A 27046-nucleotide genomic window follows, 5' to 3' on the forward strand; every position below is an offset into this window, starting at 1 on the left:
ATGGCTTCTCCTAATCCCCTTACAGTCAGAGAACGTTCAAGATCAACCCTTACTGGAGATATTTTCCATCTTTAGAGATAGATCTACCCCTTACACACCCTTCTGGAAGCCCAGGGATCCATGTCTGTCTTCTTCTAAGATGGCCTCTCACACCCTTCACCATCCCCGCGAAGGCTGCCGGGCCCTGGACAGAACACCCCCAGTGTCTCCACTCTTCATCTTAGGACAGTATTCTACCCTCCTGGCCATCTGGATCACTCTGAATCCCTCTTGAAATGAACCAAAAAATGGATAATCCAGAAGTGATCTGACATGTGTGAAGCCGACTGGAACCCACCCCCCACCTCTCCTTCTGGATACTTCCCTCCTTGGAACACCTCCCCAGTCTGCGGCCTCTGAGCTCTGCCAGGGCCTTGTGCCTATCTGGGCAGGATTTACCTCCCTCACTGCCGTCTTCTGCCTCCCACCGCTGCTCTTTCCACAATGGGGGAGGGCCCCTCACACAGCTTGACACTCAGCCTCCATGATAAGGTATTGGGCATAACTGGGGATGGGATCCTTTACACCGTATCTCCTCTGCATGCTTCTAAAAATGCCATCCACTGGTCCAGTTTTATGGAAGAAGTAGATGAGAACCTTGCACAGCGGCTTCTGGAGGTTCAAGCTTTAGCTTTGCTTCAGGCATTGACCTGGAAGAAATAAATGTGCTCCTAAAAGGGACTTAAACAGCTCTCTTTGCTTTGCTAGCAGATTGGGCCATATTATTCCAGCTGGAATTGTCCCTTTTAACAGCCCCGTCTGTCTGTTGTTAGCATGCACTGGGGAAGAGGTGTGAGTATCAGGCTCCTAGGACTGAATGCCCTCGGGAGGCTGTCTCTTTACCAGGCCAACCGCTGATCTGTCTATTTTGATGTCCTTCTCATTGCACCTGGAATCACTCTGGCTGGCAGGACTTCAGTATTCAGGAGTCCCACGATAAAGTGATAGGACTGTGAGGAGGGTTTGGAAAGAGCCAGCTGCCCAACAAAGGAGAGGGACATGTCATCCCAGTCATCTCTGTGGATCTGGAAGCAGCAGAAAGGGTTTTTAAAACATGATAAAATTAAAAATTCCTGTACTGAGGTGCCTGGGTGGCTCATTCGGTTAAGTATCCAGCTCTTGGTTTTGGCTCAGGTCCTGATCTCAGGCTCTGTGCTCAGTGGGGAGTCTGCTTAAGACTCTCTCTCCCTTTCCCTCTGCCCCTCCCTCCCTCCTTCCTGTTCTCTGTCTCTAAAGTAAATAAATCTTTAAAAAAATTCCTGTAGTTCCATAAACACTCAAAATGTGCTAAAGATAAAACGTAGTCATAGTATTTGTTGTATCAGTGAGGGGTAGTCTCCAGGCTGGGGATGAAACAAGACAGTGGGTACCACTCTTTTTGTAATCCTCTTTCAGAAGATTGACTGCAGCTTAAACTGGTTCAGTTGAACCAATGGTGTGGTCCTGGACCTAGTGGTAACCCTTCTCCTTAGAAGTTTCAGGAGTCCGGGCTCCTGGGTGGGTCAGTCGGTTAAGCATCTGCCTTCAGCTCAGGTCATGATCCCAGGGTCCTGGGATCAAGTCCCGCATCGAGCTCCCTGCTCAGCGGGGAGCCTGTTTCTCCCTCTGCCTGTCACTCCCCCGCCTGTGTGCGCTCTCTCTCTTTTTGTCAAATAAAATATTTAATAAAAAAAAGAAGTGTTAAGAGTCACCACTGCTTGATAAATTGGAGTTCTCTGAGATCTGTAAAGACCCAAGAAACTGTGGCAGGCTGGGGGTTCCTGCACAGCAGGATTAATATCTGCTAGCTCATCACAAAATCTACTTATAAAAACTGTCTCACCTCCTATCAGGAGACAAAAAATGTGCATGTCATGCAAGAACTAACCTGGTGAAAGAGAATTTGGGCACTTCTTGGTACCAGAAATATTAATTCTGGAATGTCTACAAACTGACAGTTTTCCCCTCTCCTTACCCTTAACTTTTTAAGGATATTTATGTTTGGACCATATGAGGAGAATTTCTATATGGAGCAAAAAAAGGCAAGAAGAAATGAGTCAATACTCAGGTAGTATATGGAAGGAAGAGTGACTTACATCCTGTGTGCTTCCATCCCTGGTGTTTTCACTAGTTTGATCAGGAAGATGTGGTTCCCCTATTTTACAGATCATGAATTTGAGGTTCCAAATAGTGGTTTTCCATCTTGGCTGCATATTAGAATCACATATAAAACTTACAATCACATATAAAATACTTATAAAATCCCTGATGCTTAGAACTTCAGAGGTCCCAAGCATCAGGAATCTTGAAGCCCTTAAGTGAGCCCCTAAGGACAGGCAAACTCCAGGACATTGATGATTTGCCCAAGGTCACACAGCTAGGAGAGACAGACCAAACTTGAAGTCTAAATCTGGTACTTTTTCTATTCTACCGTAATAACTAACTTAAATTATCTAAATCAGAAGCAGAAACCCCAGTTTTCTATTTTTCTATTTCAATTTTTATCAGTTTTACTCTGGAAAACAAATATTGAGCCTCAGTTGGTGACTTGCATGCTGCAGTGTTCAGGGGGAGTATACTGATGTCTGCAGCTTACTTTGAAATGCATCCAAACAAAGGTTAGATGAAGTGATGCATGGATAGAAGAATGAACAAATTGGTAAATGTATCATAAAGTCAGTATAGTAGCAATCCTAATAGAATCTGAGTGAAGGATGTGTGCATTCTCTATATACTTATTTTCACTGTCATATACATTTTATCTGTTGGAGTGCATGTTGATGCAAGGAATAAGAAAGCTGTTGTCTCCGCACCATTTACTCACTAATCCACTTTTAACCTTCTGTTTCACAATTATCATACACCAATCCCAGTGTCATATTTCATTTCTGGAGTTTGTGTTGACAGGCCAATGTGTTTTCATGGTTGAGTTAATTTACTGCACGAATGGTGGCAACATTGCTCTGAAAAAGAAATGGCTGTCACATTAATATTTAAATGTAAAATGTGTAAGTCTAGCAGGTTTAGAGGAAAACATAGGAAATCTCTTTAACCTAGAGTTAGGTGAAGACTTTTTAGATGTGAAATTAGAAGCACAATCCCCAAGGGAAAGGATAGATACATTTGACTTCATCAAAATTAGAAATGTACCCTGAAAAAAAGATGGTTTAAATAATGAAAAGACAAGCTGAGGACTGCAAGAAAAATATTTGCAAATCACATGTCTGACAAAGAATGTGTATGCAGAGTATATTTAAAAACTCTCTAAACTCAGAAGTAGGAAATCAAACAATCTAACTTCTAAAAGGGCAAAAGATTTGAACAGACACTTCATCAAATAGGGGTATGCAGATGGCAGGTAAGCACACAAAAACGTTCAGCATCGTTAGCCATCGGGGACACACAGACTCAAAGCATGATTAGATGGCAGGGCACACCTGTTAGAATGGCTGACATACAAGCCACGGACACTACCAAGTGCTGGGGAGGATGAAGCAATGAACTCACATTCCTCACTGGTAGAGATGCAGAAGGGTACAGCCATGCTGGAAAAGTTTGTCACTTTCTTGTAAAGTTACACAAGTATCATATGGTACCATGATCCCACTCCTGGGTATTTGCTCTAAAGAAATGAAAAGTTAGGCCCGCACAGAAACCTATATGTGTTCATCATAGCATTTATTTGTAATAACCAAAACCTGGAAACTAATGTCCTCCAGTGGGTGAATGGATGAGCTTCATTCACGGATGCTGGCACTACCTTATCACACAATATTACTCAGGAATAAAAGGAATGCATCACTGATACGCCCAGGTATTGTGCTGAGCAGAAAAGGTAAGCCTCTAATGGTGGCGTACTGTCTGATTCCATTGCTCTGACGTTCTCCAAAAGACAAAAGTGTAGCAACAGGCAGCAGCTCTGTGGTTGTCAGGAGTTGAGGTTGGAGGAAGGAAGGTAACTATAAAAAGGCAGCAATAACAAGAAGGAGTTTTTTGGAGGTGATGGGACCTTCCTTACATCCTGTTTGTTGCCGTGGTTACATAATCTACACATGCAACAAACTCATAGGCCTATAGACAACAAGCAACGGAAGGCATAGCTAAGCTATGAGATCCACTTTAGGTCTCTGGTTTAGCCTTGCTCCCGTGTCAACGTCCTGGTTTTGATCATGTGCTGCACTTATGTAAGAGGCACTGTAGCGTATGTGGGAACTCTCTGTTCTATCTTTGCAATTTCTACAGGAACTCTGTTCTATTTCTGAAACTTTTATGTGAGTCTAAAATTGTTTCAATTGCATACACACTGAAATAGTTTATACATATATACACATATATACACGTATACATATTGTATGAGGTCATCTTTAATGAATTTTAACATTCTCTCTATAGGTTTCAGAAACTAAAAATACAACTTAGATACATGCTTTCCTTTCAGTAAAGCATAATATTTTAGAACAGTAAAGAAAATGGAGGAATTGGTGATTTTTTTCTAAATGGCTGATATCTGATTACCTGGAACACCCCAGTCAGTCCCTTGACATGTAGCCCCAGGTTTACTATAATTGGATTTAAATAGAAGCAAACTTTGATTTTTAAAATATTCTAATTCTTACAAACTAGGGAGCCCACATGGGCCATAGGTGCTTCCAGATATGGGGTTATGGTCCATGGGCCCTCAGTGAGCTAAGAGACACCAGGCAGATGGCTTCTGTAATCACGTAAATGCAAGATTCTCCCACATCTCATGTTTCGGGAAGTTGTCTTTTTTCATTGTAGAGATGGAAGATGGGGATTCAGGGGTCTCACAGCACAGAGGGCTGGTGACTTTGGCCAGTGCCTGAACTCTGAGAGGACAGAAGAGACATTGAACAAGTCAGGTGGGGGATCCACATTCTACCCATCCTGGAGCAAGACGGGCATGGCTGTCACTCAAGCAAAAGAGGTTTCTGGTACCCTGGGGTAGAGAACAGGGCTGGGCAGGGTAGGGGGACCAGAGATGACCAGTGATCTCTTAAAAGAGGGGGCACTCTGGTGTTCGCCTACACCCCTCCCACAGCATCTAGAATAATCCCTTACTAGAGACTTACAGACTATTTGCCGGGTTGAGGAATAGTTGTGGATGGATGATGTCACATTCCCCCAGGCTTGCCCTTTATGCCTAGGAGGACTTACGTTCTGCCAGGCTCCTCTGGCTCCTAGCCTGCACCTCCTCACCCTCCCCAGCCTGAAATTTCATCCATTGTTTTTCTCTGAGCTCCTAAAGTTGGGGCATCCTGTGAATAGCATCACTGTGGGCACTAACGAGCCATCCTCTGCCAGATTCCCCCAGGAGCCTTTTGCTACCTTGGGCCCTGGCAGTGGCACTCAGTTGCCCTGTCCTGTGCGATGATACCTCTGACTGTGCGTGATGCCCATGCTTTATTCTGGAAGCCCCCTTGGGCTTGTTTAGCTCAGCCAGAGCTCTCTGAGGTGTTTTATGTGCTGTGCTCCTGTGGGCAGGTGTGTGATACGAAAACGCCACTAAGTAGCTTCTCTGTGGAAACATGAAAAGGACAAGCTCGATGGAATACCAAATTGCAGTGTAAAATGAATCATTCATGTTTCATGAAAAAAGTGAATTCAATATTTCTTTCATTTTTTCCCATAATGCTCACGGTGTTTCCATTAAAGCATAACCAAAAAAAGAAAACAATGTACGCAATGCATAAACCCCAAAGGGAAAAAAATCAATTTAAAGTATAATTTTCCCCTCCTAAAATGGCATAGGTAGGAAAGATTTTTTTTTTTTACTTTTTATTTTTGAAACAATTTTAGACATACAGAAAAGTTGCAAGACCAGTATAAGAACTCCTCTATGTTTGTCACCCTGCTCTCTTCAGTCTCAATAGTTCACCATACTTCCTTCATCATTCTTTCTATCCATATACAGATGACCCTTGAACAACACAGAGGGTAGGGCACTGACCCCACATCATCGCAAATTTACATATAGCTTTTGACTCCCCCAAAACCTAACTACTAACAGCCTGCTGTTGACCAGAAGCCTCACCGGTAACAGAAACAACACGTACTTTGAGTGTTGTATGTATTATATACTGTATTCTTACAATAAAGTAAGCTAGAGAAAAACCTTACTAGGAAAATCATAAGAAAAAATATATTTTACAGTACGGTATTTATTGAAAAAAAGTTCACCTATTTGACTCACATAGGTTTTTTTGTTTTTTTTGTGCATTTTTAAATTTAAATTCAATTAGCCAACATATGGTACATCATTAGTTTCAGATGTAGTGTTCAATAATTCATCAGTTGCATATAACACCCAGTGCTCATCACATCACATGCCCTCCTTAATGCCCAGCACCCAATTTCCCCATCCCCCCACCCACTTCCCCTCCAGCAATCCTCAGTTTGTTTCAGTAGTTAAGAGTCTCTCATGGTTTGTCTCCCTCTCTGATGACTTCCCATTCAGTTTTCCCTCCCTTCTCCTATGATCCTCTGCACTGTTTCTTATTTTCCACATATGAGTGAAACCATATGATAATTGTCTTTCTCTGCTTGACTTATTTCACTCAGCATAATACCCTCCAGTTCCATCCACATCAATGTAAATGGTAAGTATTCATCCTTTCTGAGGGCTGAGTAATATTCCGTTGTATATATGAACCACATCTTTAACCATTCATTTGTCAATGGACATCTCAGCTCCTTTCACAGTTTGGCTATTTGTCCCACACAGTTTTTGATCTCCTGCATTTTTGGCAAGACCCCACAGAAGTGAGGCCATGCCCTTCCTGGCACAGGGCATCAGGAGGCCCATGGTGTCAGTGTGACACATAACTTTGGTCACCTGTTGATGATGGTGCTAGCCAAGTTTCTCACTGTCAAGAGATGGTGTTTCTTTGCAATCAATCAGTATCTTGTAGGGAGGTACTATGAGACTATGGGGACATCCTATGTCCCACTCGTTACTTACTGGTTTTAGCATTCTCCTATAATTAGTAATCCCGTAGTTCCTTCTGTATTTATTAGTTGGCATTCCACTGTGAAACAGTTTTTTCTTCTCCCATATTTATTGTTTCCCTCATTTAGAACTTTATTTCAGGCTGGGTCATCGATTCTTATTTTATTCAGTGGGTTACTATTCCATTTATTACACTATTTATTGTGTATTTATTATGATGCTTACTTTGTCATGTACTCGACAGCCCTTTCAATTTGGCTTCTGTGCCCTTTTGATGTAACTCATCAGTCCTTAATCATCTTCATCATTATTTCCTAGTACAACAGGCTGATTTAGATGTATCTTGTATGTTGGCAATCCTAGCCCTGAAATCAGCCATTTCTCCAAAGAACCCTGGCTGCTTTTATTGGCGAACCAACGTCTGGGAGCTAAGTCTGCTCACTGCCCCTGGGAGGGGGATCTCTGTTTCCAGGCACTCGTGGCAGACTGAGCTGGGAAATACTTATGTGCAGATATTACATAAACGTATCTATATAACTGCGTGTTATCGGTAGATGGAAACAGATACCCTCAGTTCCAGTCCGGTCAGCTCACAGTGGTGCCCTTCATGCTGTTTTAAGCTTCATTGTATTCCGTGGTGTGGATGTATCACAGATTATGTGAACACTCTCCTTTGAATGAGCGTTTAAGTCATTTCCAGTAGTTTGCAATTACTTATAATGCTGCGGCAAATAACCTCACACATATGTATTTTCATATTATTGGAGGTAAATCTTCAGGATAAATTCCTAGAAGTGGGATTACAGGTCCAGAAATAAACATATATTTGGGGCGCCTGGGTAGCGCAGTCGTTAAAGCGTCTGCCGTCGGCTCAGGGTGTGATCCCGGCGTACCGGGATCGAGTCCCACATCGGGCTCCTCTGCTATGAGCCTGCTTCTTCCTCTCCCACTCCCCCTGCTGTGTTCCCTCTCTCGCTGGCTGTCTCTCTGTCACATAAATAAATAAAATCTTTTTTTTTTTTAAAGATTTTATTTATTTATTTATTTGACAGAGATAGAGACAGCCAGCGAGAGAGGGAACACAAGTAGGGGGAGTGGGAGAGGAAGAAGCAGGCTCATAGAGGAGGAGCCTGACGTGGGGCTCGATCCCGGAACGCCGGGATCACGCCCTGAGCCGAAGGCAGACGCTTTAACCGCTGTGCCACCCAGGCGCCCCACATAATTAAATAAAATCTTTAAAAAATATATATATATATTTTTAATTGTGTTATATTGACAAATATGCTTTGTAAGTTTACACCAATTTGCATCCCAATCAGCCTGTTTCCCCACAGCCTAATAATAACCTTGATTGTGCTTTATAATTTTTGACAACTCGATAGGTGAAAAATGGTGTCTCGGTGTTGTTTTCCTTGTTCTTTCTGGGAGTGAGGTTGAGCATGATTCCACCTGGACCAGGGTGAGGCGGGCAGAGTGCCCAGGCCATGAAACTCAGGAGGTGCTCCGTCTCAGATGCTGGCCATGCGCATGAGGGACTCTGAGTGAAGAGCACCACGGTGGCACGGGAGCTGGGCCAGGAATTCAGTCCTAGTCCCCGTCTTTACCCTCAAACCAGTCCAGATCCACCTTGCTACAACTACTTGGACTTTCCATCTGAAAACAGTGAGGAATTGGGTGGATTATGTTTTGCATTCCTCAAACGTTAATGTAGACGGGAAGCAACAAAATCTAAAAAGGACAATCATCACCTTATGCAATGATGTATGTAGCTTTTCTGTGCAGAAAATCACACATGCGACTAGCACAGATTAGAAGCAGGGATGAACCTTTAGGAACTGGGTCAGCAGTTAATGATAACTAGACATGCTAGGGCTGGTTTATAGTTGTAAACTAACCCTCTGGGTTAGCCATAAAAGACTAGGTTCCTGTTTATTTCTTGATATAGAATAAGCCCTAGTTTTCTCAAGCAGTGAAAAGTGGCCAGTACTCTGCATGGTCTGGCTACGAGCACCTCTCTGCTCCCACTTCACACCATTTTCTCTCTCACTGTGTAGAGCCTTGTGTGTGTCCAGTGCTCCTGACCCAGGGGCTTTGCCCATGCTGCCCCCCAGGTCCTTAACTGAGCAAGGGGCCTTCAGATGGGAATCTCAATTTCTTTCTTTCTTTCTTTCTTTCTTTCTTTCTTTCTTTCTTTCTTTCTTTCTTTCTTTTTAGATTTTATTTATTTATTTGACAGAGAGAAAGAAAGCCAGCAGAGAGGGAACACAAGCAGGGGGAGTGGGAGAGGAAGAAGCAGGCTCCCCGCAGAGCAGGGAGCCCGATGCGGGACTCGATCCCAGGACCCTGGGATCATGATCTGAGCCGAAGGCAGATGCTTAATGACTGAGCCACCCAGGTGCCCCAGGAATCTCAATTTCTTCACAAAATCTGAGGTCCAGTGTACAACTCAGTTACATCCACACTGTGGATAAAACACAAAAACATGACAGTGAAAAAGTAACCTAATTACCAACACAGTGGTTACTTGCTGTGCCCAGATCAGCTTTACCCGATTTGTGTGGTGCCATTGCATACCAAGTCTTACACATATGGGTGCATATTTGTGCTTCGTGCTTATTAATTTGGCAGGGATGGGGTTTATCATCCTGGATACCCACATTCCTTGTGGGCCCCCATGTCTTCACCCCTCCCAGCTGTTGGCTGAGTGTGGTAGTCTTGCTCCATCTACCATTGCCCTGATTCAAACTTTTAGGGTGTCTACTAACATCCCCAGTTTCTCCATGGGCTCTGTAACAGGTGGTCTCTATAACCCCTCAGGAGAAGAGGACGGAGAAGCCCCCTGGCCTGGCCCCCGCCTACATGAGGACTTTCTCTGGGGACCTGAGGGACCATCTGCAAAGTGTGGGAGAACTTCTGTCCCCAGGAGCAACCCTCACCTGCTAACCACCAGGAGATGGTTGGGTAACTTTCGGAATGGTCTCACTCTGGCGCCCTGAGGTTCCAGCAGAACCAGGCTCCAGGTCATACAAGTGCCTATCTCAATGACACACTGTTTATCAGCTGTGTTCCCAGACAGGACCCTCTTCTTCCTGCCAGTATCTCCTGTGGTCATCTCCCAGGAAAACAATGCACCCCAATCTTTTGCTCAAAATCTGCTTCTAGGGGGAGCCACACTACGATGTGTCTCAAGAAAGCATTTTGCTACAAGTTGTTTCCCAGGGCCCCTGAGCACTTTCAGACTGCAAGAAGACCTGACTTGGTGAGGGAAGTCATGGAGGGAGCTGGTCCTCCTATCCTAACCATTGGATCAAGCACCCATATCTAGTTAGAAAACAAGCATTTAAATTAATGCAGCCATATTGAATAGCCCTGTAGTGTGATCGTGTCTTACCAGCACACCCCACTTTTGGACAAACCAGAAGCAATGCCCAGGTGTAAATCTTAATGGGCCTTGTTTCATTCAACTCCTGTTTCCAGAACATTACAGATCTTAAGGCTTCAACCACCCTTAGATGATAATTAGACACTTCCCAGACAAGAGATGAGTTTGCATTTTGTCCAGGACAAGTAACTACCAGAAGTTTCTCTCTCAACAACTGCTCTGTGTGAAGGAATGCCTGTCTCCCCAGAGTGCTAGACCTGGCCCTGGAAACCTTGCTTGTGTGTCCCTAGCCTCATCCGGTCGCCTTCTCTGAGGTAATGAAGGCTGGATGCAGCCTGGCAGGGGCTGCTCCTGGAGTTGCCCTCTGGACACCTGATGCCTGCCCTATTGATCATGGGAATATAGTCTTCATGGGACTATAGTAGGAGCCAAGACCTGAAGCCCCCACCACAAAGGGGAAAATAAACTTGGAAGAAATAGAACAAAGAGCATGGTTCTTAGAGGTGACCCAGCAACAGGTGTCTGTTTAGTTTTCACCATCTCACATTTGCACGCAGCACCGGTCTATTCCGCAGAGTCTCCTTGCAAACTATCTCCTTACAGTATTGTGGTCATCCACGCTAACCTCGAATCAAAATGGGAGCTTCCCAAAGAGACAAGCAAAGTGGGAGGTGAGCGCTGAAAGGTGGCTGACCCTGCATTGTGTGTGCCTGTTTACCCAGAGGTATCCCGGACTGTGGGTCATGGGAACTGGGTCTCATTCATCCCGGAACACACAAGACACCAGTGCGGTATTTGATATCCCTTCTGAGTTAACTTTATTTTCCCCCATCTTCAGAAGAAAGATCATATTTCTATGCTCTTAATCGGATTATTGCCCTCTAAAAATACCTCCCTCCCCAAGGAATATCAAATCGTTAAGGAAACATTGTGCCAGGAGGCCAAAAAAAAAAAAAAAAAAAAGTTTACTTCTGAATGATGCATTAATTCCTTCATTTTCAGTCTTTCTCTCCTTCCCCTTCCTTCCTTCCTTCCTTCCTTCCTTCCTTCCTTCCTTCCTTCCTTCCTTCCATTGAGAGTCATTTGTTTTATGAAAGTTTACTTGGGAACCCAGCATGCGTACAGGAAGAGGTGGAGCAGTTTAGATGCAGGTGGTTTGGGGTCTGAGGACTGTCCTTCGGGAGGCCCCCAGCCCACTGCATAAATTGCAGCACGGAAGCACCCCCCTATTAAGTGAAAAACAATGCAGCACCTGCAATGTCATGCACACTGTGATGTTCCCCCAAAAAACAAATGCATTGATTGTCATTACTGGAGCAAAATCAAACATGTTGCAGTGAAAAATATGTATCTACTAGGAAATCTTCTATTTCTGTTCTTTGAACTGCCTGATCACTGGGGAGTTGATTAACAAAAAAATAACGGAATTCCCAGGTTTTAGGAATTAGAATAGAGAGTAAAGTACATGTGATACTTTACTGACACTGCACATAGTTTCATCTTCCAAAGGTGAGCCAGGGCATGAGTTTGGGAGCAACGGCTGCTGAGCGCTGCTGGGGAAAATCTGGTCGTATGTGCCTTGGGCTGTCTCCCTGCAGGGCAGTAGGGAGCTGCTCTGTGAAGCATGTGCTCCTAGAATCACATACTTGAAAGAGACTGGGGCCAAGGCTGAGGTTCTGCCTTCATAATCTGCTTTGCCCCTTGTCTGGGCTGACTCCCGAATTCTAAACTCACAAAATCCTTGGCCCTTGCTGAGCACCGCGAAGGGGGTGACAGACATGAACTTGGGATTCTTTCTGGGATGGTCTCCACACCGCGAAGGGGGTGACAGACATGAACTTGGGATTCTTTCTGGGATGGTCTCTACCTGTGTGGTGAAGGGTACTATCTGGTCCCTGCTGCCTGCCTCAGCAGTGTCCCAGATCTGTGCCCACTCCTGCCCCGACACTCTTGTCTCCTCTCTTCCTGTCCCCCTTCTGCCCCTCCCACACAGGCTTCCCTAGGGAGCCCAGACGTAGTGGGGCTCTTTCCAGCCCCTTGCCCCATTCTCCACTGGGCCATCCAAATGCAACAACGCACTCAACAAACAAGCACGTCCAAAGTGGCCCAAAGAGGCAGTTTCAGTGTTAAAGCAGAAGATTTTGGTGGTTTATTCTTGCCCCCATTGCCCTGATGTAGCAAGTAACTTCTGTCTATAAGACAATTACTACCTAGTGGGAGAAACTGTATGCCCAAAATAATTAGTTAGTAATTTGATGTAGACAGGGGATCTCACACTCCGCGTGCTGGCTGCCAGACCACAGAACACTGGGTATGCCTCTAACAGACACATGGAGCTTGGGGGAGCTGCATCCACCTGCCTGCATACTTGTTCTGGCTTCTCCTTCATTCTGCTCATCAGCCGCCCTAAGTAAGACAGCCTTGAACCTGACCAAGTCATCTTTCTCCCCCACCTTCCCTGTGGTCTCACCTAAATGGAGTTAGGATGTACACCCAGAGTGCATAAGGAAGGCACTTTAGGTGGGAAAGGAGAGGAGCCAAGGTGGGAAGCTTCATGGGTGCCATGATGGAGCTCATCCCCTGGTTACTTCAGTGCACTCTGGACAAACCCTGGGAGCTTTACTGCTAAGGTTGGTACTGTCCATGCTGACTACATGCACATGTGAACTCTTCTCTCATTCAACACATGTACTTTGGGTGTCTATTATGTGCCAGGCACTGTTCTGAGCACTTAGGATACAGCTATGAGCAAAACATGCTAAATTTTCTGCCCTCCTTATACTTCAAGGAAGAGAGCCAGACAGTCAAGAAGCCAGTGCCACCTGTGGTGCAAAGGAGACACGCCAGGCAGGAAAGGGGATGGTAATGGGGGATGGCAGGGGCAGTCTTACTGGGTGCCTAGGGAGGGTATAATGAGAAATGGCATTTCAGCAAAGCCGCCGATGAAGTGAGGAGGTCGGTCATATGTGTCTCTGGGTTGGGGAGTTCCAGGCTGAGGGAACAGCAAGTGCAAAAGCCCTGAGGCAGGTACTCCCTGAGCATGTTGCAGGAATAGCAGAGAGTTCCCTGTGGGTGAAAAACAGTGAGGTCAGAGTTAATAGGGGTCAGATCCTATCAACAGTGCTGTCTTACAGAACTCTCTGAGATGCTGCAAATGTTCTGTAATGGGCTATCAGTGATGGGCGTTAGGCACCTGTGGCAGCTGAGCACTTGGCAGGTGGTCGTTTGGCTGAGGGACTAATCATTAGGTGTATTTGATTTTAGGTAACTTCAGTTTAGGTAGATCCGTATGGCTATGGCTGCCATGCCAGTCAGAGCAGATGTGTGTTGTGGGCTGCTCGGAGGCCCCTGGTCTTGACCCTCAGTGAGAAAAGGCCGAGGGACCAGTGACGAGGTCAGGTCTGACCTGGGTCTCAGTGAGCAAGTTCGGGTGTTGTGTGGAGTTCCGATCCTGCTCTGCCAGCTGCAATTTGTGCAGTGGGCCCACGTTATGTGATTTCTCTGTCCAGTTCTCAGTGAAACCATATTCCACAGGGTTCTATGTGAAGATGTAGGAATGACGGAAGCCCCTGCACCTGTTAGCACATCTGCACCTTTATGATTTTCATTGTCAAATGACCTTGCTTGTTGTACAAACATGCTAAAGCCCAGAAATGCAGAAAAGAAAAAAATCACCAATATCCTCACCATCCAGAAGCATCTAATTTCTGACATTCTACTCTAGTTTTGCTTCTGAGTTTTTATAAACGTCTTTCTAGGGCAACAAATAAACATTTATATCATCGTTTTCCATGAATCTATAGAATTCTATGTAGAACTGTTCTGTGATTGTGCTGTTTTTAAACAGTGCTGTCAAGAACACTCTAGAATAAACACCCTTACATTCCTGGAAAGGGAGTCTCCGTGGGGAACCCTGCATTTGAGCCGCCCGAGACCCACTGCTGTCCCATCCTGCTCTGTGTGCCTCCACTCTTTCCTTGGGGCCATGCAGAGCGGCACTCCAGATAAGCAAGCATCGTCCAGGGGGGACAGGAGGGCAGCGCAAGGCCCAGAGGTTGTCAGCAGGAGGATATGTGAGGCCTCAAGTGACACCAAATGACACGCCTGAGCCCAGGTTTGTGCCCCGAAAACGGCATCCTCGCAGCCCAGGCTCACATAGCCGAATGAATTGTGATGTGCGAAACACGGGACATCCTGTCTGGCATTATGACCGTTTTAGTAAAATACCCTAAGGAAGAAAACCCCAAGGGGACAAGAGCTGTCATTCTGAGTGGAGGTGATGGAACCTGGCAGAGAATGGGCCCATTGTGTGAGGTGCCGGTGGACCAGCAGGCACAGCTGAGGGACCCAACAGCCCTTCCTCTGCCTGTGCTCACTCAGCACCGGCTGCTGCAGAAGAGGGCCCCCGCAGGAGCTGTAAGTCCCTTGGAATGCTTGCAGTCTGCCTTGCAATTCTCTAATCTGATGACCCATGAAGAGGATTTTAGAAACAGCTGTTGTGCATGATGGATTTCTTGATGCTGGTGGTTATGTGTGTTTTCCTATTTGGTTTATTGGTGTCTGCGCAGCCTCACCCAGGCTGGTCTCCTCTCATCTCCTCTCCTCCCTGTTGGTGGCAAGATGCCCACGGCCGCTTATACCCACAGAACAGCCGCCGACGGAAGACAGAACATAAAATGAACCGGGCTGTATCTGTCTGCCCTGTAATTTGCCTGAATTTTTAAAATCTATTTGAATCAAAATTGACTAATTATTTTGGTACCATGTAGCCACAACTTTGCAATTTACGGAGTGTGGTTCCCTTATGCTTCTAAATAAAAATCTGTGAAGATTTTGGGGGAGTGCCCTAAAACCTAATTCTTTGCTTCATGGGGATAGTGGTGTAATTCTAAGCAGATTCCCAAAATGAAATCTGAGCTCAGTGTACCTATGTGGTCTGTGGCAATAGGTCACATGGCACGTGACTGGGGAAGCTCTCACTACCCACTACTGCCACTGGCCACCCTGTCGCCACCATGAAACACACTAGTCCAGAGCAGTCATTGGAATCCCTGGAGTGGGCAGGGCAGAGAAGACCTTTGGCAAGATGCAATTGAGCCAAAATGGGGTTTGCTTTTAGCGTGGCTCCTGCCCAGCACACCTTACACTACAGTGCTCTGGAAGGAGTGGCCCATGACTGGGCAGTTCTGTGATTCGGCAAGATGCTTTGCTCTCAGAGCCCAGCGTTGTCTTTCATAAAATAGAAATAATAATAAAAATAGTAACGACACCTTCCAGAGTTGCTGTGAGACTCCAGCCAGCACAGGTATATAAAACTCTTAGTAAACTCTTAGTAAAGCAAACAAAAAGCCCCACAAGAGCCAAGAAGCTAAAATATCCATAGGCAGAGTTGTGGGCCCTGCGCAAGCACACCCCCCTGCATCATCCTGATTGGTTGTGAAGCTCATTAGCTCCCTGTCTGAGTCCAGGGCTGGAGGAAGTGGCTGTTCTTTCATACGTGGTCCTCCACCCCTCCCAGGGGCTCTCTGGTCACTGTCACGACCTGCCCAGGAACTGTCACTGTAGGTGCCTCCCTTCCCAGACCTCACTAGCTCCTCATACACAGGACCCTTCGCATGGTGGCTAAGCCACCAGCAGTGCTGACACTGTCCTGTTTGCAGAGTGAGGGTCTAGAGGCCAAGGTGTTGACATGTGGCTGCTTGTCTGGGGACACACAGCCGTGAGGACACTCAGGCTCAGCCTCGAACATTGCACTCTCTCATTGAGATCAAAGATTTTGGCTTCCCAGGGGACTGGCACACATGCATCCCTCCCTGGCCAGCCCTCCAGCTCCAGGTCTCACCTGTGAATTGTGCATTCCGGGGGCTGCCCAGTGCCCTTTCTGGACAGACATAGAGACCGTGATTCTCATTTCCCTTCCTTGTTTGAGAGACCATATGGAAAGCAGTGTTACACAGTGAAGAGAATAGAAATTTTGCAGACCAGGCTCTGTGTGTGTGTGGGGGGGGGAAGCCATGCGATCCCAGATTCATGGAGGGGATGGCACCCCAGGGGCCAGTGGCTTCCCAGGGAGGAGACCCTGCCCCAGTGGGAAGGAGCCAGCCCCCTGTGACAAGGGATGTCTGCCAGCCCCTGACCCACGGTGGGGGCAGGGGGCCGTGCATGTGTGCGAGTGTGTGATGGGCGGAGGGGGGCCATGTAGACAGTGCATCGCCCACTTCAAGCACAGGCCCTCTGGAGAGGGTCTTTGTTTGCGGTTTGAATGAGACCATCGGAATATGCCTGTTCTCCCTCAACTACACAGAAACAGAGTCCTGAAGTTTCCATTTATTCCCTGCAGCCCCTCAGCTGTCTGCCTGCTGACTGGAGGCCCTGACTGGCAGTGACACGTGCATTTAGTTAACCAAAATAGGGAGGGACCCATGGTCCCCTGTGGGCTTCGCCTGTTTGTCTGTGCATGGGAACATCAGGGGAGGTACACAGTGGCACTGCTGGGGGTGGTCCCGGCAGCGACGGTCCACACAGCACAATGCTCACACACGGTGTCCGTCTGGGTGTTTGGTGCCTCAGGCCGCCGCCCGCCCTGAAGCCACCTGAGGAAGCGGCCAGCCCGTCTGCTGCGGGCACCGAATGCCTGCGTCCTGCCGCCGGAGGCCACGTGTTTAACCACCTCTGGCGCTGGCAAAGGGAGTGAGGAAGCTAATGACCCTCTTTCAGGAAGAAATGCTCTGGTTCTTTTTTAGGAAACAAAATCTAGAGTAAATGCAATTCCGTCTCTGCATAAAATAAGCATGGAGATAGGCTGGCCCTGGTTTTTGGATGAGTCAGTGTGAGTGTGCCGTGTTTTGATGAGGAGAGAAAATTCAGGATGGGGGCTCAGCAAATGGAATAACCCATGAGGCAAAAAGCATCCTCTAGGCCCAGCATCTAGAGGTGGGGGTGCTGGCCGGATAGCAGCGATCTAGCTTCCTGGAGCTATGATCTTCCGGCAGGGAGGTTTGGTCCATGGTTCCCATTGCTTGGTGAGTGCTGGAGTCTTCCGAACTGCTTTTTACCAATCCCTGTGCCAGTCCCCGGCCCCCTGCACCAGACTCCCTGGGAGGCTCTGCCAGGGCTGTGCTGAGCCTGTGGGCCTGCCGAATGGCCTCATCTCAGAGGAGCTTTCTCACAAAGCAGCCATCAGCTCCTCTGGAAGGAGCACAAATTCCCGGGTTTGACACGAGGCCCAACAATGTCCTAATTCAGATCAGAGTCTAAGGAAATAAAGGGGGTTCAGGGAGTGTCCCCTTACCCCACACTGGCCCTGCCTAGCCCTGTAAGCCAATTTGAAGTCTTAGAATAAAGAGAGGAGTTCACATGCTGGTGAGTGTGCCTTCTGAGTGTGCCCATCCCACCTCGCATAGATTAAACCTCTGTCCCCACTGTGTGTCCCTGGATCCCAAAGATCTGTGAAATAATGGACTTCTGTAAGATTTTATTTTCTATGGAACAACCTAAGAGCCAAGTACTTGGGAATAGGAGAAACCTCCTATTCTTGATAAAGATCTCCTTAACTGGGGGCTTCCTTTCTTGGGGGAAGTATACTTGCCCAATAGCAACAGTGACCTTCCCAGGAGGGTTTGCTTTGCGCCAGGCTCGACACCCATGTCCCAGGCATCGTAGAGTTACTCCATTGTCAATGCTCTCTTCTTCTGTCCCATCCCTGCCCATTTCTCTCTTGCAGAGTGACTACTCGAGCGACACAGAGAGCGAGGACAACTTCCTCATGATGCCCCCAAGGGACCACTTGGGCCTCAGCGTCTTCTCCATGCTCTGCTGCTTCTGGCCTTTGGGCATCGCGGCCTTCTACTTGTCCCACGAGGTAAGCCTCTCTCCTTCGGCCCCACATGAAGCACAGCCAGGCTGCTGAGGAGGAGAGCCCAAGAAGCCTGTGCAGCTCAGGCTATCCCACGGGGCCTGCACTTTATGATTGGAGGAGAGGCCCATGAGGCCTCATGTCAGCATGCTGGGACTGTGCTGTGGCCCCCAGGGCAAGGCGGGCAATCTTCAGGAAGAGGGCTTCCTGACAGAAGCAGGCTGGGAGCTCTGCCTTCGAGCAGACACTTGGGTTATGCCAGCAGGACTGACCCAGCGCTGGGAGGCGGCCGTGCCCAGGGCAAGGACTTCAGACTTGCTGGAAAAGCAGCTGGGGGTGTGGGGGTGATTCTCTCTGTGGACAGTCTCATTCATATGAAATAGGTTCTAGTTTCCAGCAGCCCATGTGTAGTCCTCCCTAGATGAAGTTCTGCTGGAGGAAACGGCCTACCCTATGGTGAATCGTGCCCTCCTTCCTCCAGTGTGAGGGCTTCTGGGGGTTGGTCTCTGGGCCTTTTTCATGCAAAGCATCCTCCCTGTTGTGCCTCCATGGAAGCCAGGCTTTGAAAGATGTTCTCTAGCAATTGAAGGGTATTCATACAGAAACAGTCTCTGTACTGGTTTTTGTTAATCCAAGGGATACACTTCCACCTTCCAGTCATGAGTGTCTCAGCATCACCACATCCACACCATCATCCCAGCTGGACCAGAGGAAGGCAACTCCCCGGGTCGGCGGGGTGAGCGTGGTGCCCACACTCAGGTGTGTCCTTGGGCCATGCTGAGCATCCCTCAGCAGTCAGGGTTCCCTTTCCAGCTTCTAGGGTTCTGAAGCTCTGGCAGGTCTTGTGTTTGAAACATTTCTTTCTCCTGGCTTGAAAACAGGTCCCCTGGCTGAGCCCAGCAGTGGCCTCTCACTTCTTTTTGCAGGTATCTGTGTTGACCTCGTTTTGTTTGGTGAGAGGGGAGTCCCTTGATACATTTTCCTTTCTCCCCATCCCCATCTCGTGACATCACAGAGGATTGGGGGAGAGCAGTGAATGCCCCTGAGAGCAGGTGCTTCTTAGCAGGGACTCTGGAGAGATTCTTCCAGGCAGGAAAGAAGCAGGCCCTCCTCCCAGCACTGCTGTGTGGTCCGGATTCTAGAGGATAATGGGCGGGCGAGATGGAGGACTGGGGTGTAGTCCTGCATCGCTGGAGTTGGGCCGAGCAGTCTGTCTGAACCTCACTTTTGTGAGTTGATCCCACAAAGACCCCCTTCTCTGGGGGAACAGGCATGGGCCAGGAAGCAAGACTCCAGTTCTGGCAGGGGCCTTGGTGGCTATGGGGTGGAGTCAGACTGGGTGTCCCTGGAGCTCAAGAAGGGGACATGGGCACTACTACAAGGGCGAGGTCACTCCCGGCCTCCTGGGCCAACCCACTGAGAAAGCCCTTTACCTACCCTGGCTGGGCTGGGGGGAAGTACCATCGACGTCAGAGCTCTATTTTGATTGCCAAATTTTACAGTGGGATTGATATTTTCCCCTTGCATCCCATGGGGACAGGTGTTACCTGTTCAAAGGCATGGCAGCCAACATTGGCATGAATGTGCAGGCAGGGTCCTGGGCAGAAGTGAGCACTGGGTAAGTGGCTGGGCGCAGGGAAGGGATGGAGAGGCTGCCTGTCTTGGCTACTCCACATCCTAGGTGAAGCCCCCATTTCTGGAGCAGGAGAAGTGGTGCACAGCATCTTTGAAAGATTGTAACTATAATAAATATCAAGGCCACAACTGCAAGGCTGGCATTTAGATTCTTTCTCAGAAAGTAATTTTATTCTTCACACCTTAAGAACCTCTTACTTGGGCCTGATGTGTCATGATGTTTAACACCTTCAGTGGTAAAGACCATGCTGATTATTTGTTTCACGGCGACTGTGAAATGCAGTGTCTGTGGAGGCCTCTGGTCACACTGCTCTGAAGTGAAAAGCAAATACTTTTGAGGAGTTTAGAGATTGCCTGCAGCATTGGAATTCGAAGATGGGCTCCAGAGCCCTTCCGGCTCCAGGCTCTCAGTCCCTCTTTTCATGATGCTGTGAGCATGGATTTCCTTCAGTGGAACCCCAGCAAAGGAAGGGTACCGCATTTCATAGAGAACTCCCTGCAGGTGAGTGCCCTTCACAGGGCCTGTGTCCCGATTCTTTTCCCCACAATGCTTGCTGCTGGACAGCCCACAGCTTTGGCAGTTCGGGTCTTCCCTGCAGACCCGGGGGACAACCAGCCCAGCCATCAGGCTGCTGGGCATTCTCTGTGCTTCTTCAGCCCAGCTGCAGACACAGAATCAGCAGCAGGCTTTGGAGGGGAGAGTATGGGGCACGCAATAGAACAGACACACTCTGAGAGTCATTACACTAAATTAAATCAGTGCTTTCTTGGGCAAGGCCAGCTAGGAGTTCTCCCCACGGGCACTGGAGAGAGGAGAGCCCAGAGCCGAGCCTGTTTCTCTGTGGTCTTCTGTGGGCTGCTGCCAGGGCCTCCTGCTGCCCCCAGGTGTGGGGGTGCTGGGGCAGTGATGTCACAGCCTTTCTGTGAAGACAGGGCCCCTCACATTCCAAACACTTCACAAGGAAATCTTTGACATCTAAGTGTGACTTTGGATAATTTTTTTCCTTTTATCATAGATCAGATCTCCGTGTAGTCACGACAATTAGATTATGTCTGTGCATTGTCAAAATAACCACTCAGCGAACCACGCGGGAACATGAGAGTCCATTTCAGGCAAACAAAACAACGCAAATCTCAGTGATTAGATGACATGGGGCAGCAGGGAGGAGAATTAATAGGTTCCCTAAACTTACAAGACCTGGCTTATTTTTTTATTCTGCCTTATTCCAACTGGGTCCAGGTCAGCAGGCAACTTTACACCACCTCAGTCTCCTAATCCATAAAATGGTATCAAAACAGTCTACAGCATGTAGCCAGCCAGGCCACAGAACTGAAGTTAGAGAGAGATAGTCCCCACAAGGTTCCTGCAAAGCAGCAGGGGCTGACCATGCTCTACTGGAAACTTCATTTGTCTCCATACGTGTGGGTCCCTAATGAAGGAACACCTGGAAGGAGACAGAGGATAACAGATTTAATAATTCAAAAGATGTTAGTTAAGTAATAGTAACAATAGTACTAAGTGTTAGCAAACTAGGGGACAGCCGCTGAGAACCTCCTAGGTGCTGGTCCCACGTTAAATACTGCACACCTGCTTTCTCCGGGCATGGTCCTGACTAGCAGCACCAACATAGCCAGCACAGTTTGAAATGCACATTGTCTGGCCTCACCGCAGACCTGCTCAATCAGAGCATCTGGGGCTGGGGCCCGGGAATCTGCATTTGAACACAGGAAATCCGTGACGCAGCACTGCCGTCATATCACTCTGTGGGCCGTGAAGTCGGGGTTCAGTGAGGTCGGATGTCGTCCTAAGGCCAGAGGTGGCTGGCCGTGTGCTGAGATCACCAGTATGGCCTGGTGCAGAGCCACCTCTGGCGGAGGCAGCCGCCTGGGCCTGTCAGGATGGAAGACGTGACGTGGAGGCCCGTGAGGACATGAGCATGGCATTCGTCCAGCCTTATTTTGCTCCAGCTGCATCAATTGTTTGAGCCGGCTCTCAATGCAAGCAGGTTTTATAAACCAATCTATAGAGAGGAACGTGGTGTGTGCAATTTTGGTAGATCCATCTAGGAACCGATGCTTCTGAATGATGCGGAGGATAGAAATGAATCCCTAATTTGCTGAGTGACTGCTGTGAGCTGGTTATTACGCACACTTTTTCTTACTTAATCTTTGCAGTGAGTTTGAAAGGTGGGCAGTTATTATCCTCATTTTATGGATGAGAAAAACGAAGTTTCAATGGATTAAATGATGTATAGAAATTGGAGAGGGAGCAAGCATGGGTACATGATGCAAATATCAATATTTCTAACCCTTAAAATCCAATCTTCTGTAATATAATTTTGGCTTTTATCTGTTTGTAAATAAAAATAGAAGTGCTGTACTTGTTTCTAAATCCACCATCTCCCACCCCACTTACAGAGGGTTGTAATAAGAAAGAAAGGCCCATTCTAGACAGGATTGTGGTACTTGCCCTCAGCACCTTCACTCAATAGCACATGGCAGGTGCTAGCAAGACAGAGGCTGGGGACCCTCCCTCAGGAGGCCTTGGGTCTGGACCTGAGCAATGGGCAGGCTGGAGGGTTGCATGTGCTGCGTCTGCTGCAAACACCTCCTGCATTGCAGTATTTATTATGTCTTGATTTCATTTCATTTCATAAAATGTTCCTTTCTTTTACTAACTACAACATTGTAACAGTAATTAAATAAGAAAAGAGTATTAAGAGCCAGATATGAATTTTATGAATAACACCAGCAAAGGAAATTGGACAAATTAGGGGGGAGAAAAGAGGAATCTTTTTATGGTGTAAAAACTAGAAGAATGAGAGTCCAACCTGGCCTATAATACTGTCTTTAAAATCCAGTCATTCATCTGATATTTATTGAGCACGTACTATGTGCCAAACCCAGCTCTGGGTGCAGGGATGCAGCGGTGAACAAAGCAGACCTCCACCTTCACAGAACTGACATTCTCATGAGAAGCAGAGAACGTGCAAAAGTAAACTCATAGAGTGTCCAATAGTGATACAGGAGAAAAATTAAGTGGAAAATGGATATGGAGCATACATATTTTTTTTTAAGATTTTATTTATTTATTTGACAGAGACAGCCAGCTAGAGAGGGAACACAAGCAGGGGGAGCAGGAGAGGAAGAAGCAGGCTCCTAGGAAGGAGCCTGATGTGGGGCTCAATTCCAGAAGGCCGGGATCACGCCCTGAGCTGAAGGCAGACGCTTAACGACTGCGCCACCCAGGTGCCCCTGGAGCATACATTTTTAAATAGGTGGCCATGGAAGGGCTTGCTGAGGTGGTGACATTTCATACTATAGACCAACCGTGAGGACCTCTTGAAGAAGAGCATCTCAGGCAGAGGGATAGCCAGTGCAAAGGCCCTGAGTGGGGAACATGCCTGGTGTACACAGGGAATGATGTAGAAGCCAGCACAGCCTTTGGGTGTGGAGGAGGAAATGAGCCAAGAGAGGGGCAGGTGGGGATAGACCTCACAGGGCCTTTTAGATTATAACAGTGACTCAAGCTTTTTTCTTTGGGCCCAGAAGCCACTGGGGTGTTTGAGCAGAGGAAAGACGCCACCTGTCTACACTCTATCAGGGAAGCATGTGGAAGGCAAGGGTAGAAGCCGGGGTACCTGGCTGGAGGCTGGTATAATCATCCAGAAATAGACCATCCAGTGGTGGTCTAGACCACATCTAGAATCCTCTCCTCTTGTTTTCTCAGTGAAATAACAACCCTGATTATACGTCTTAAGGATATGTCTGTCCTTTCCCCATCTGACTCCATTAGGACTGGATGATAGTAACTTATGAGAGAGAACCAGGCAATCCTGAGTAATAATACACACTAAAGGTGCTTATTATTTTTCCTGAATTTGACTTTCTCTAGCAGATAGAAACACAAGTCAAGGACATTGTAGTCTGTCTTTTCCCCTCTGAATAAATGACTGGGCAAATTCTGCAAATTATGGCATTGCGGTGTAAAAACCTGCCACTCGGGTCAGCCCTGGTAGAAGACATGAAGGACACAATCACTGTCCAGTGGGAATGAAATGCTTCCCTCCTGAATCTCCACCTTGGATATTAATACTAATTGATTATGGCCGATTCATAGGATTCTTGTCATTGTTTTCACCCCATTTCCCAGAAAGACCCCAAACTTTTCTATAGTCACTCTCAAGACATGCCTCTCAAAGAGAGTGAGAGCATGGCTTCCTTGCAGACTGCCAAATAATGCCATCTGTTGGATTCGCTTTCGTAGTTGTTCTTGAGCCACCACTCTCTTGGAGCCAAAAGAACCAACCTGTAGGGCCATCGGGACTTGGATGACTTGCCCCATCTTCCACTTCATTGATATCGAAAGAGCAAACTGATCTGCCCTTAGAGAAATGTGAGCTTGGCCAAATGATTTAAAAATACGAAGCAGAAAACTGTTAAGGACGTCTGCTCATTGCCTAGACTTCTGACCTCTTGCTGCTGGAATGACTCCTGTGTTGTGTGTGTGTGTATGCGTGTGTGTGTGTGTGTGTGTGTTTATTTTGCCAAGAGCAACCTGGAGAGATGATTAAATGTGAAGACATCTTTTTCTTTTTTACATTAGTTCTCCACTGAGCGCACACATGTGTTTACCTACCTGTGGTTTTGGGTCCTTGCCTTTCCCCCGCGCACACCCTGATGTCAATGACCATCCACTGGACACCTTTGTGTTTACATGATTCGTCTCTGTGCCAACGATGGGGCACAGCGGTGTCCCTCCCTGCCCACACGTGTGGCTTGAGCAGGAGACAAGGAAGCAGCAGCTCTTGTGGCTGGGGTGCGGGGAGCTTCACGGCTCCACAGACAGGTGCGTGTGGTGTCTGGAGCATGCTGAGGCAATGGGATTGATTCTTCCGTGGATCTGGGAAGAGCTTGTCCCTGAATTTCCTCCTCCTTCCTTTCTTACCCCCAGCCTGTCCCCCGAGGCCTTCTCGTGCTCTTCCAGGATGCATTTGGAGGAGCCGTCTTGGCCGTACTGCTCAGGGGACAGATGATGCACGTCCACTGTGCACAGATGATGCACGTCCACTGTGCACAGATGATGCACGTCCACTGTGCACAGATGATGCACGTCCACTGTGCATTTGTCTGCGGCTAGAAGTGCAAGCTGGGCAGGAAGAAATCGTGTGTGCCGAAGAGATTTTGGCTTTATGTTATGGGAAGGGCTGCATGTGCTTTTCCTTGTTTCTGTTCTAATATTTCAGAACATATTTCTACCTCCCAGGGACTGCCCCATTCCTTGTTATGTCTGATTCTCAAAGAACTACAGTTATTATGCAGTGTATCAGTTTTGGCCTTATTCTCCAGGATATGCTGGGCTGAGAGAGGGCGAGCCCTTGCTGCAGTGGCTGAGCGAGGCCCTGGCCCAGCCCATGGGGGCTGGAACACAGGCCACTGCTTCCCCTGTGGGGCCCCGGGCAATGCCTAACACCACCGCAGCAGGCTGATGGGCACCAAGCAGAAACGTCTGCCAGCCCCCTGGACTTGCCCCAGGCTCCCTAGACATGGAACCTGCAGCAAGGTTGGGTGGCTAATGCTTTATTTAGAGGTACACTCCCAGGCCAATGAAACTGAGGGAGAATGGAAATGATGCATGGAAGGCAGGAAAGAAATGCAGGTGCCTTACCATACTGGCCACCACCTCCCAGCACACAGGACCTCTCTGGCAGGGGCCACTGGAGAGAGAGTTTTGTTCTGCTCCCACGGCCCCACACAGGTCATGCCTGCCTGGGCTGCGGTGGAGGAGAGGCCTGGGGCTGAGCAGGCGGTGACCAGCCTGAGGCAGGAGGCTGAGGGATGCTGAGGCGCAGGAGATGTTTCTCATGTCCCTCCTCCAGGAAGCACAAGTGCTAAGCTAGTCACCTGGGCATCCAGCAACCTGAGGTGCTATCCCTGGTATCCCTTGAGGGCTGCCCCTCCTCCAAGGACCCAGGAGCCTTGAAAATGTAGCAGGAGGACTCTCTGTGGTCTGCACAGACCTGACACCAAAAGGAAAGTGGGTGATATAATAAGCTGACATCCAGCCTTTATTCTACACCGGGAAAGAGCAGCACCCCTCCACGGAAGGAGAACGACGGTAAGAGCATTGCATTAAATTCGGGCTGGGCAGTGTGCCAAGTGCTTTTTGGGCCCCTAATTATCACAAAGACCCTATAAAAGGAGGTACCAGTATTATCACCATTGCACAGATGAAAAAGGTGGGTAGACCCTGTTCACATCAGGGTCTGTGCTATGTATGAATCCTTCAGATACACTCAGAGCCACTTCTGTGGAGCAAGTGGCATTTCATCCTCACAAAGACCACTGGCCAAGACGCAGGTTTTCTCGGGCCCAGCAGAGGAGGAAGCTGGAGCTCAGCAAGTTTGCTTAACTTTTTCAGGATCACAGTAGCAGGCTCACTGCACACCAGAACAGGATCACCAGGGGGTGAGGTTCTAAGGAAACACTGTGACGCCAGGAGAGTTCCTTTGTACCCCCATTTGGTACCAGAAGTTCCAATTCAGTCTCATCCATGATCACTTTTTTTTTTCAATTTAATGCTGATTGATTTGAGTTCCTGTGTAAAAATTATCTTTTATTAATTTTCTTATCAGTCCCCGTTTATCCTTCCAACAAGAGCCAATTTGTGGCTTCAAAAATTATCCCATGGTTGTTTGTTGGAAGAATTAGTTGATTGATTCCTTTTTTATGTCTTCATTTATTACAATGTTGAGCTCTCTAGATGTGGGATATATTGTTATACATTTCTGAAAGTCAGAAAAATGGAAAGGGACTAGAAAGAAAATAACCCCAAATGCAGGCAATGAATGGCTTTTCTCTCCTTTGCACAAGTGTGTTTGTGTTTATTTTCCATGTTTGTTTTTTGCATGTCTGTTTTTTGGGTTTTTTTTTTTTTAAGATTTTATGTTTAAGCAGTCTTTACCCCCAACATGGGGCTCGAACTCACAACCCCAAGATCAAGAGTTGCATGTTCCACCTACTGAGCCAGCCAGGGACCCCTATTTGTGTGTTTGTTTTAACACCATTGATGTGAAGATGATTTTCAAAACATTCTTAGTTTGAAAACAACACTCAAAACAGTACACATATATAATTATATAGCATAACAAATTAGTCTACAGCACATGGCCAAGTAACCGTCACCTAG

General features: G+C 47.5%; 1 protein-coding gene across 3 annotated transcripts in view; it reads left to right on the forward strand.

Annotated features, from left to right (window-relative positions):
• Nucleotides 1-27046, forward strand: part of SYNDIG1 (synapse differentiation inducing 1) — a 191848-nt gene that overhangs the window by 94088 nt on the left and 70714 nt on the right. For all 3 annotated transcript variants that reach the window (XM_026489307.4, XM_057312712.1, XM_026489309.4), the window contains exon 3: nt 18091-18228. In XM_026489307.4, coding sequence (XP_026345092.1) covers nt 18091-18228 — 138 coding nt within the window. The remainder of the gene's footprint in view (nt 1-18090; nt 18229-27046) is intronic.

This window comes from Ursus arctos, unplaced genomic scaffold (genome assembly GCF_023065955.2).
Source record: "Ursus arctos isolate Adak ecotype North America unplaced genomic scaffold, UrsArc2.0 scaffold_16, whole genome shotgun sequence".
NCBI classification, from domain to species: domain Eukaryota; kingdom Metazoa; phylum Chordata; class Mammalia; order Carnivora; family Ursidae; genus Ursus; species Ursus arctos.